The 12,271-nt window shown below is 45.5% G+C and overlaps 1 protein-coding gene across 4 annotated transcripts in view; it reads left to right on the forward strand.

The window, feature by feature from the left end:
• ITGA7 (integrin subunit alpha 7) overlaps positions 1 to 12,271 on the forward strand; it is a 307,450-nt gene that overhangs the window by 199,946 nt on the left and 95,233 nt on the right. For all 4 annotated transcript variants that reach the window (XM_086959129.1, XM_086959132.1, XM_086959131.1 and 1 more), the window contains 3 exons: positions 5,476 to 5,603; positions 6,344 to 6,439; positions 10,196 to 10,257. In XM_086959129.1, the coding sequence (XP_086815255.1) occupies positions 5,476 to 5,603; positions 6,344 to 6,439; positions 10,196 to 10,257 (286 nt within the window). The remainder of the gene's footprint in view (positions 1 to 5,475; positions 5,604 to 6,343; positions 6,440 to 10,195; positions 10,258 to 12,271) is intronic.

Below are 12,271 nucleotides of genomic sequence, written 5' to 3' on the forward strand. Positions count from 1 at the left end.
GTCTTTAGGAAGGAAGAAGCAGGGGACCCCTGAATCAGTTGCCTCCTGGGTGAGGAAAGAAAGCTGGATGGGAGGAAATGCAATCAATATAGTGGATTGCTTAAAGGGTCATCGGTTGAGGGCGGTGAAGAGAAACATGCACAGGGCCCATCGGCAACAAGACACAGAAAGGCATCAGCAGGAAGGGATAGGAGCAGTATGTAATGGAAGGCACAGGTTGGACAAAAGTTGTGACATTCATGGGTGGGCATGAACAGAGAGGCTCAGGAATCAAGGGCAGAGTGGCAGAGGGCTTGGAGAATCAAGAGCATGGCTAATCAGCTGCAGTGGGAACAAGGACAAGGATGCACCAGGCGACTGGGCAAGGCAAAAAAAGGTGACATAGGGACATAGCGGTTTAGGCAATGGGGTAGCCATGGAAGAACATAGGCTGCTGGTGTGTAAGATGACAATTACACTTGATTTAACTCAGCACCTCATTGCGTCGGGTTTGAATCCTCAGGAAATTAATCAATTGAAGAGCCTAAAGCCAAACAAAAAAATTGAGCACAGCTCTTTTCCATCTGATTTAATCTTTAAGTTAAAATCTTTTTTTTGCATATAGTGAACAAAAACCAACAATGCGGTACATACGTGTTCTCTAGAGCGAGTCTGTCTTCCCATTAAGGATGTGCTTATAACGGAGAGAAACAACAGTACCATAGTTCCGGGTACCAAAAAAAGGAAACGTATTCTACCCTCTCGCCCCAACCCTGTCCTCTTCCACCGACCAAAGTGTCAATGCAAAAAAAGGTCTATGCCACACTTTGCGACTGGGCTTCCTGAGAGTCTACCGCTGGGAGAGCTGTAAGGCTCAGCAAGCGAAGGTATCTTGGACATGTGAGCTCCCGGAACACAGAAGCCAACAGAGTGAGGAATGGTTGCCAAAGATTGACAAAAGTGGAGCCCTTCCCCGCGAGCGAAAGGTCCTTAGACCTGCCACAAGCAACCAACCCGTGAATGTGGGAGTTCGAGTGGTCCGCCAGTGGAGTAGGATGTTTTATATGGCAGAACCTAGAGGTATCGCAATCTGGCGACCCGTCTTGATCTGAGCGGGTATATGAGAGGGTTCGGGAGGCCCAGAAGAACATAGCTTGAGAATCACAGGAGTTAGGTGTCGAGGTGTTGATCTATTTCGTACAGGACCTGTGTCCATTAGGTATGTAGATGTTCGCAGTCCCACAAAAGATGAAACAGCGTGCCACGCCTCCCACAACCCTGCCAACAGTCCGCACTTTGTCGGGGATCCATCTTGTGTATTCGGTCGGACATATCGTACCGGTATGTGGTCACTTTTGTCAGAGTCTCGTCACCCCCATGTTTCGTGCTGAGTGACGGGCTCTATAGTCCACCCCCTCTCATTCTTTATGACTGAGGGCACGACCCAGATCCTGCTCCAAGTGCACTCAGCCGGCATTGTGTATATGTGTATGGCTAGCAAGCAACATCTTGTACACATCTGAAGTAAGTTTTTTATCTGATGTGCGCATTAGTAGCCATTTTTTGTAGGGTGTGAGGTAACGGTGTGCTTGTGGTCTTACAAGTGGATGGAGGGCCTAGTGGCGTAGCTGCAGGTAATGAAATCTTTCAGATTCAGGGATCCTATACATAGCGTGGCTCTGTGAAAATGGGAGAATCCCGTCAATGTCAGGTGCCCCAAGGATCGGCAGTCTGTGGTACCCCAACTCGCAAATGCAACTTCCCCCATCCCCGGTTGGAAATCGAGATTGTCGAAGAGTGGAGTGAGAGGAGACAGGAAAGTGGTCAAATTGTGCTTCTGGCAAGTCTGGTCTCAGGCTTCCAGGATCGTCCTGGTGATATGAGAGGCGTAAAGATTGGGAGGCCTATGGGTCTTACGTAGGAAGGGGATCTTCTGTAGTGGTGTGGCCGCCACCGCTAGATCCTGAAACAACCAGTGCTTCTCAAACTCAGCTCAACTCAATTCGACCAAATGGCGAAGCAGCACTGCCCAGAAATACAGCTGGAGGTCAGGAACCCCCAAACCCCTTTCCTCCGGGGGCAACATTGTAATGGGTTCCTTCAACCGGGGTCTGCGGCCCGCCAGATGAACTGGGCCAGCTCCGATTGGACCTGCTTAATCCACTCCGTACGTGGTCTCAAGGGTAGGGTCTGGAAAATATATAGTATTTGGGGGAGAGTCATCATTTTGGTGGCAGCCACTCTCCCCAGCCAGGATATCGGAAAGAATTTCCACCGCTGCAGCTGCGTCCGGACCTGCGTCAGCAGCTTGGTGTAGGTGGTAGAGGCTACCGCTGACAGCGTGGGTGCCAGCTGAATGCTCAGATAGGGAACAATCTTGTCTGCCCATTGGAGAGGGTACACGGAATGAATGTGCGCCAGAGTTGATGGTGACAGCGAGAGATTGAGAGCAAACGACTTTTCCACACTGACCTGTAAGCCCAACACATGCGCAAAGCGATCCAATTCTGTAAAAAAGGCTCCCAGGGCCAGATTGAGGTCAGAGAGAGACACCAGGTCATCATCAGCATAGAGGCTGATGGTATGAACATCGCCCCCAAATTTAATCCCTGTAATAAGGGTATTGCGTTGAACATTCTGGACAAAAGGTTCCATGTATAGAGCAGGGGTGAAAGAAGACACCCCTGCCTGTGCCCCTACTAATAGGAAAGCAGGTCAAAGTGTGTCCATTAACTTGGACCGAGGCTGTGAGGCGCCGATAGCAATTGAAAATGAGGGTCCTCAACTTCTCTCCCATCCCTACATGTGTCAGAGCCTACTCTAGCTATGGCCAATAGACCCTATCGAAGGCCTTCTCCACATTAATCGTGAGAAGCATATATTCCCCCGACGTTCAGGAGGCCTTCTCAATGAAGTGGAGTACCCGTTATGCTAGTCTGACGCTCGGGGTTAATGAGTCCTGGCATATAGGGCACCAATCAGGAGGCAAGGATCCCTCTGAAGAGTTTGAGGTCAATGTTGAAGAGGGAAATAGGGCGATATGCTCGCAGCTAGCCTTGTTCTTCCCGGCCTTCGGGATAATCACTATCGCCGCCTCTAGCATGTCCTCAGAAATTGCTCCCGTCAAAGCGAAAGAATTAAAAAGTCGGGTTAAGGGAGACGATATTGTTAAGCAGAAGGTTTTATAAAAGGCTGCTGTAAAGCCATTGGGCCCGGGGGATTTGGCAAGTTTAAGGCGAGAGATAGCCGCTATGACCTCCTCGACTCGTATCTCTCTCTCTAGGTGGTCAGCCTGAGCCTGGGTAAGAGAAGAGAGCTGTGCCCCCTCAATATATGCTTCACTGTGCGCACAGTTCAGTGCCTGTTCCGTGTAAAGTTGGGGATAAAAATCACGGAAGGCCTCTGCAAAATCTGCATCCTCATTCACTGTCTGGCCAGTGTGACGCACAGCTCTTGCACCCCCTGTTGCTGTCGGGTCTCGCGCAATTTATGGACCAGGCCAGCCGCAGCGGTATCCCCGTGTAAATAGCCTGCTGCACGCGCAAGGCTGCATACTCTGCCCTCTCATTATCAATGACAGCCAGCTGTGCCCTCACTATGCGCAATTATCGCCTGATCCTGGGTGCCCCCTTACGCTGATGCATCTGCTCTAACTCTTTGGTGCGTTGTGTGAGGTCTTCCCTTTTGCACCTACGCTCAGCGTTGTTGGCCATGGAGATCGCAATGAGTTCCCCCCTAAGCACTGCCTTGAGCGCTGTCCATTTTGTGGATGGTGAAGTGTTGTGATTATCATAATGTATCAGGTACTCGTCTAGACCACGCTGCACATGTTTGACCACTTCAGCGCGATGGAGGAGAGTGTCGCGCTGGCGCCATTGGCGGGAGGGTCGCTGCACCGGGGGAGTATAAGTGTAGCCACAACCGGTGCGTGATCAGAGAGGCAGGCAGTCAATATCTCCATCCCAACTGTCAGGGCCCGGAGAGCCCCGAGCCCAGCAGGTAGTCAAGGCGAGCATGCGTTTTGAGTACACTCGAATAAAATGAGTATTCTTGGCTTTGCGGGCGAAAGAAGCGCCACAGGTCAACCATACCCAAGTCCCGTAGTCACTCCAGGCCCCCCAGGGAAAGCGCGCCAGATTGGCTCGAGCGCTGAGCCGATCTGTCCATTACTGATTTCATCTTTAAAGAAATTATTGCGATGCCACGTTGCTCAAGGTGCTGAAAAACGTGAGACAGGAAATATTAGTGCGACGCTAGTGTGTAATAAAAGAAGAATATTTTCAATATTTGATAGAAGTTGAAGACAGTAATAGTTTTCTAAAAAACCATAGTCTTCAGGTCATATGCGACCCTACTTTAAATAGTCCAAACAATCTTAGGCTAACTTTTTAACCGGTGCTGCACTCGACAGGCAGGATCATCATGAGGACAAGGGTAATAAGGGGGAATGAATCAGACTGCACTCCTTTAAACTTGCATGAAGTATCTTACCAGCCAGGTGTAGATACAGGCGTTGTAACAGACCCCACAGGTCATGGAAGTTGCAAGCTCTCCACAGATGCTGTTTATGCAGATCCTCAATCTTGGGCGACTCTTACTTATTGGTATATTTGATTCTGCCCAACCGAGGTGCTGGATAATCATCAGTTCTTGTCAATACGGGTCATTAATGTGCCTGTTCACAGACCTTCAGTCAACTGGGACTTGTGCGGTTCTACCTAGCAGCCGGTGATCTCCCCTCCTCCTGGCCAGTACATTTCCTCTCCTCCCGCTCATGTCACAGCAGCCTGTTTCTCCAATACACAGCCCAAATGACAGCAGACACCCACAACTGTCCTCTCTCTAACAACCATTCTATTAGATCTGGTGTGCAGTGGCCACTTGAAGTTCACCAGTGTACAAGTTAATAACTTGCGGGGAGGGGAGTGTTCCACACTTTAAATTTCCACTTTGGAGACACAAGCAGACACTTTATATTACCAAAAGTAAAAGGTTTGTTTAAAGTTCAAAATCTCCCTAAAATCTGGAGGGAGTGCATCTGTGGCCTTTGTCTTGACTTTGGTACGCTTCTCAAGGCCTGCAGTGTAGATCAGACTAGTCCAAACTGGCAAAAAGTAATTTGCGCACTCTAGCCAGGTAGGTCAAGCGACAGAGCTAGAGTTGTCATATGGCAGCCTACACAATGCATTAAACAGTAGTAGACACAGGTATTTTTCAAGGGAGAGCAATGGAACATCTTCTACATTGAGAATAGTAACAGTATTTCTTCTGAAACTGTCAGCCAGGCTTAGTTTCTGAATTGAAAAGATAACATTTTCTTTTTGACTTTGGTATGGACAGATAATTATGGAGGAAGGAAAAGGAGTGAATAGGGTGGGTATTGTAGTGACAGGAAGTAATATCTGCAAGGATTAAAAGTGGAGGATATTATAGTGCTTTGACTGCTCTTTTCTCGGAGACATGCAACCTCAGTCCTTCTTTGACTCCCTGGTACAGGTTTTGGATGGCGTTAGTGTTGGGGTCAAGACTTTTGGTTACTCGATCTCTGGAGGCCTGGACATTGATGGCAACACATACCCGGATCTCCTTGTTGGTTCTCTATCAGACACTGTGGTCCTTTACAGGTGAGTGATCTGAATCCAAATATCACTCTAACAGTAACCAGTCTAGAGGTGCCCTGCCAGTACTCCCAAAACTTTTGTACCATCAAACATTCTTCCAGGGCTGCCATCCTTTAGTTCTCCTTCCTCACAATATTTCATCCACGTGGCCTGATCTGAGGACAGGCATTCTCTTGTACTGCTTCGAGTGCTGTTATTCTACTCTCTAGTTTCAAGACCTGCCTCCAGCTTTGTCAACTGATACTACTGTTCCGAAAGTACTTGACCACTCTCCAGGTTCAAGGCCTCCTCCTGTGGCCATCATCCTTAAATTATGATCTATCACTATTGCCTACACTCTGATCTCAAGTCATACTTCCATGGTCATCTAGCTCCAAAGACTGTTGCATTAGCCTTCATCAGTTCCATAGCCTGTTCCAGGGCTGAACTTCACCACTACTGCTCCCAACACCATCATGCTGCTAAAGGTCTCCTTTAGTACTCTTCCCAACACTATCATATTACCTCCAATCTTGAAATTTCTCACCAAGACCATCAACCTGTAGTTCTACTTCCAACACTATCATAATCTTCCAACTATCCACTCTGCTTCCGTTGCCTTTAATGGCAGTCCTGCTGCCAATGGAATTAAGTCATCCAGAGTCACAGTCTCAAACTGGTCCAATCAATCACTCAGTGTTACTTCACCAAACTTCTGCCTAGAGGTTTGCAGCAGTTTCCTTTTGTTTTCCTTTCATATCTAGGTCACGGCCTGTCCTTCATCTGTTTAAGAATGTGAGCATAATCCCGCACAGCATTGACCTGGAGCACAAGAGCTGCCGCCACTCGCAAGGGTCTTGGTAAGAGATGCTCAACATGTTCAATGAGCTATATGTTCCATTTCTTTGTTTCTTTAGTCTTGTTACCCCATCTAACCTTCCTGTGACACTCTTCTTTTTTTCTCTTGCTATCTATATCTTGCCTGCCTTTCCCTCTTCTGTACTTGCCGTTGAATTGTGGCCAGCAGATACCTTTTGTTCTTGCGACTTCTTTTCTTTTTACTTCCAGCTTTCCTTCCAATCCAAACATATGGGTAATCACTCTCCTTGATTGACAGTAAACTAGTGCCTGCCCTTGCATAAAAATGAGCCTCAGGTACATTTGATGCCTTGCCCTCTGCACAGGCTCTTTACCCACAGGTAACTTTGTTTAGTGGGGGATACCAACCTAATGCGGGCGCACTACCTTAACTTCAGGGTACAAATAGTAATTTTTGACAATATTCAAGAGGTGCTTCTAGAGGAATGATGCGTATCCTACATCAATGGCTTCATGTGAAGCAACAATATAGAGAAATAGGACCACTCGTTTTAAATCCTTATTTCTTCGGCATTAAAGGGAGCTTGGAATTTCTGGTGAGAAAGCAAGCAACATGGAAGAAAATCTCTCCTTAGGAAGAAAAAAAAAGAAACACATGCTGCAGTTTGTGTTGATGACAGAATGTTATGTTGTATGACCAAAAGTACCTGTGGGTAAAGATGTACAGTGACCTCTGAGCACACCCACAGTTCATTCATATAATTCAAACGTAAATATGGCAAGCAACTCCAATCCTCAGGAGTCGGATCAATGTATATAGTTTCCAAGGTCAATGCACAAAAGAAATGTCCACTTTCTGTATATGAAGTCCTTGTAATTTATTTCAAAAGTTGATTACACCAGCCAACACGTGTTTCGTCGTGCATTAAATAATACCTCGACTTCTTCAGGGCTCTGTATCTTTCAGTATTCTCTCATTCTAATATGGTCCTCACAACGTACACAAACTAATCAATCTTCATATTCTCCTCACAATTCGTCCAGCAATATGCCAACAATGTCTATCTCTCCATTCACCTATAATTTCCACCAGTAAATATCATCTGGTGTGTTCTGATTACGTAATCTCTAGAACTTCACTTGTCCTCTGTATTCGACGGTAAGTATTCAAATATATTATACACAGGGTCGTCGTCTTCTATTGGTTCAGTATACGGCTATCACTTGTCGATTTCTTCAAATATCTCGACTACCTGTGTTCAGCTTATTCGCAGCCTCTCTTCTATCGTCCGACCTACGAGGTCGGACGATAGAAGAGAGGCTGCGAATAAGCTGAACACAGGTAGTCGAGATATTTGAAGAAATCGACAAGTGATAGCCGTATACTGAACCAATAGAAGACGACGACCCTGTGTATAATATATTTGAATACTTACCGTCGAATACAGAGGACAAGTGAAGTTCTAGAGATTACGTAATCAGAACACACCAGATGATATTTACTGGTGGAAATTATAGGTGAATGGAGAGATAGACATTGTTGGCATATTGCTGGACGAATTGTGAGGAGAATATGAAGATTGATTAGTTTGTGTACGTTGTGAGGACCATATTAGAATGAGAGAATACTGAAAGATACAGAGCCCTGAAGAAGTCGAGGTATTATTTAATGCACGACGAAACACGTGTTGGCTGGTGTAATCAACTTTTGAAATAAATTACAAGGACTTCATATACAGAAAGTGGACATTTCTTTTGTGCATTGACCTTGGAAACTATATACATTGATCCGACTCCTGAGGATTGGAGTTGCTTGCCATATTTACGTTTGAATTATATGAATGAACTGTGGGTGTGCTCAGAGGTCACTGTACATCTTTACCCACAGGTACTTTTGGTCATACAACATAACATTCTGTCATCAACACAAACTGCAGCATGTGTTTCTTTTTTTTTCTTCCTAAGGAGAGATTTTCTTCCATGTTGCTTGCTTTCTCACCAGAAATTCCAAGCTCCCTTTAATGCCGAAGAAATAAGGATTTAAAACGAGTGGTCCTATTTCTCTAAACCTAACCCAAACATATCCCACCTGCAGTGCCTAGAGTCTCGCACCAGAAGCATCTGTGTCTCCTTCTTGAGAAGGGCTCTAGACTTCACCTGCATTTCGAGAAATGTCTCCTTGTTACAGAGATCCCTAAGGGGTTCAGAACAAACTAAAAGCATCCACAGCTTTCTATTCCCTCACTTCCTCCTTTACTGACCTGTTGTTCCTAGTCCTCATCTGATCCTCATAAGGAACTGTTGAGCTGTATATAGTCTTCTAGGAGCAACCCTTTTAGCTCTATTCCACGTGAAATCACAAGATGTTTCAATGTCGTATTCCAGAGTCAATGGTTAAGGCCATATTCCCATATGCAATACTGAGATGCCTTCAGAGTTTTATGCAAGGCAGCTTTGCGATTTGTTAAATAACAAATTCTCTTGCATTAACCCCGAGGGACGACATAGCATAATTTGACTTCTTCCCCATGACACTGAATCAAATAAGTGGCACAAGTTTCATTACCTTTAATTCATGTGTTGGACTAAGTGGCTAAAATGGAATATTCAAGCCATCTGATAGAGACTTTTAGCCGCAAATTCCTTACCTTAGAATAATCCCTGGTTGTCAGACTGGATCAGGTAATTATTGAGCAGTACCCCTGCATGTTAATAGATGGCGTCATCCGGCCCCATATGGCGTCATCCGCATGCTATGTGGATATCCTGCACGGCAGGATTACAAGCCGCAGTGCCGGCCTAATGGAACTGAAAATGCCTGAACAGATTCCTGCAATAGACCAAATTAAGGCCTATTACCATATGTTCATAACAGGCATTAAATACCACCTGTTGCCCTAATAGGGTGATCTAATCCACTAACCTTACATAGCACATACACAGCCCCTCATCATTTGAGCCGGCTGGAAGCTTTGGTCCTGAAGAAAGTCATCCGAACCTTTTGGTTGCCACATGTTGAAACATGTTGACGGCCACTCACATACTGCTCGAAAATGTTCCCGATCTAGTCTGACACCTTATTCTAAGGTAAAGAATCTGCGGGTAGATAGAGTCTACCAGATAAGGCATTACTGAAGGTTAGTAACTTGTTCTTTAGATACATTGTGAATCTACTTATGTTACTATGGTTTAGAGACAATCATGACCAGGTTCATAACCAGTAAAACCACACCTTACGTCTTCTGTCCTCACCCTAAAACATATTCTCTGCTGCTGTCTGGCAATGATTTTCTGTTTAAGAAGAAAGGGAGGCTAGTTATAAGAATATAAAACAGTTGTTTTTTATTGCAACTCTTGAAATCTTAGCCATACGCTCGTTTTCTGTGCAAAGACTCTCCCCATTGGCTCTGAATAGTTCCATTCTGGAGGTGGGGGCCATGCACAAACAGTAGGCTCATTTTGATGCTATTATACATGTTCTCTGTTTGTCTACCAACGAAGCTGTATGTCTGATGAATATGAGGACTGGAGTCTTGACCACAGTATTCAGAAGTTGCTAGTCTCAGATATTTATTCTGCCTTCTCTGCTGTCCCCTCTTGCCTGTCTTTGTACCAATTTCACCCATTACTCGTATCTCCCATGCTTTCTTCACCTCTTTCCGTCTGTCAAAGTCTATTTCTGTTTGCCAATCCTTACTTTCAAATGTTTTATTACCATTATCAGATGCCACATGGTTCACATGCATTTCATTTTCTTGTTCCTCATACCTCTTTTCTCTGTTCCTCCCTATGTGCAGTGTGGACCTGAAAGCTTGCTTCAGCTACACAGCAACCCCTGACAACTACAACCCTGTCATCAGTGAGTATTCAGCCATAGATGTAAATGTAAATGTTGTATACTTGTAAAGCGCACAGCTGCCCGCACCGCGGGCGTCCCGGCGCTGTATACCGCTGGGGAACCCGTCCTGGCTTTCCCTGCGAGATGGTCCCTTCTGGGCACCCCCAAGGTGAGACCAGGCATCCCCGGCGTTGAAGGGGCCGTTGTGAAGATTAAGCAAGCTATTGCCCAGAGTTGCAGAGTGGAACCCAAGGTTAGAGGAGGCGCCGATGCGAGAATTATCAGGCCCGCGGACATTCTGACCCAAGACCCTGCCGCGTTGGGAATCGAACCCTGGTCCCGGGCCGATCTCAGCTTCCGGGTCTGCCGCCTCTAACCATTGAGCCACACTTCTCCACTGCATCGCTTTTTGTTGACATGTTCTTCAGCATTAGGTGAATGCATGAAAAGGTCTTTGTAGTTCACTAATGGTAATGCAACTTGTTTAACATTCATTTGCTTGCTTAAGAACTCGGTAGAACTAGCGTAACACCAATAGATAGATAAACAATAAACAAAATAAAGATATTGGAGGGTGGATTGATCTTATTTCTCATTGAACTAAATCAACTATGGTGGCCAGAGGCAAGTCAGAGTTTCAGGATAAGTCCTGACTATGGAAGATATCCTCATTCAGATTCACATTATGCACATGAATATTGTGAGAAGTTGTGATAAACCCAACCCATTGTGGAGCAACGACAGGCACCCCCATTCTGAATCACCTAATCAGTTCTCTCTAGTGACTTCTTAAATTTCACTTGCAGGTGCATCTGGTTTTCATTTTCAATTTCAAAGTAATTTAAGAATAACCAGACTTGTCTGTGTTTTTTTATTGTGAGGTTATTCACACCTGCCTAGTTCACTTGTAGACTGGGAGCTACCTCAGGCAGCCAAGACCAAGCACCAATACTTTAATGCTTATGGAAGCAAATTGTTCTGATGCACGCTCCGCAGTTACCCTATGCAATTCATTCATTTGTGGAAGCAGGAATGTGTTCCCCAATGCTGCATAGCAATTGTTCAACTTACTTAAAGATTTGTCTGTTTAGAATTTACCACACAGGCTAAATTATTCCTCCAGCCTTCCGTCACTCTCCTACTTCATACTTTCTATCAGTCTTGTTGGAATTGTTACCCTTACTCTATTAAGTGCGAAACACTTCACTGCACATCTGGCTGGGGCTTCGCTATATAAATACCTTTAATAAATATTTTTTTAAAGCAATAAATACATCTTTAGTACAAAACAACGTGAATGAAATATAGTTTCGGCAAAATGTTTTACAAAAACAATACTGTGTGTAATAAACGTAAAATATTATGCACAGTTGTGCAAAAACTCACAGTTCATGTTAGAATGGTTCAAGCTAAATGTCTCAGAATTAGATTTTTAAATCCCTTCTTCTCTCTTGAGAGACTGCAAATTGAGTGGTGAGCGTTATCTCACAATGATGATCTCCAGGACATTAATAAACAAGTTATGAATTTCACCAAGAGAAAAGGAAATCTGCATTCAGAAATCATAATGCATGGAGAAAGGGATTCCTAAATTCACAAGTACAATAGCATTGTTTGCAAATAACTGGATCGACATGAGGCAATAACCTATTTAAGACATAGGGCTCTATTAGGATGGCGGGCGGAAAACCTCCCCAACCACCATGGTAGTGGTAAAAGACCGCCCACAAGGACCGCAGTATAACCGCCGGTCCTATTAGGATGCTCCGCAATCAAAATTCTGGCGATTAACATTCCGGCGGTCGCTGCTGCCAGCAGCACCGCCGCAATGTGAAAAGGAGCATGCCCTGCATCTCCCTGCACAGTGCCTGCCCCCTGGTACAGGGACATGTAGGGGGGTACCATGGGTACCCCCCCAAGTGCACCTACACTCCTCCCAACACATTGAGGGCCCGCAATGGGCCCCCAGAGACATTCTCCGTGTCCCTTTTCATGGCGGTTCCACCGCAGCGGAAAGGCTGGCTACCGCTGGTGC

This window comes from Lissotriton vulgaris, chromosome 1_1 (genome assembly GCF_964263255.1).
Source record: "Lissotriton vulgaris chromosome 1_1, aLisVul1.2, whole genome shotgun sequence".
Taxonomy (NCBI): Eukaryota; Metazoa; Chordata; class Amphibia; order Caudata; family Salamandridae; genus Lissotriton; species Lissotriton vulgaris.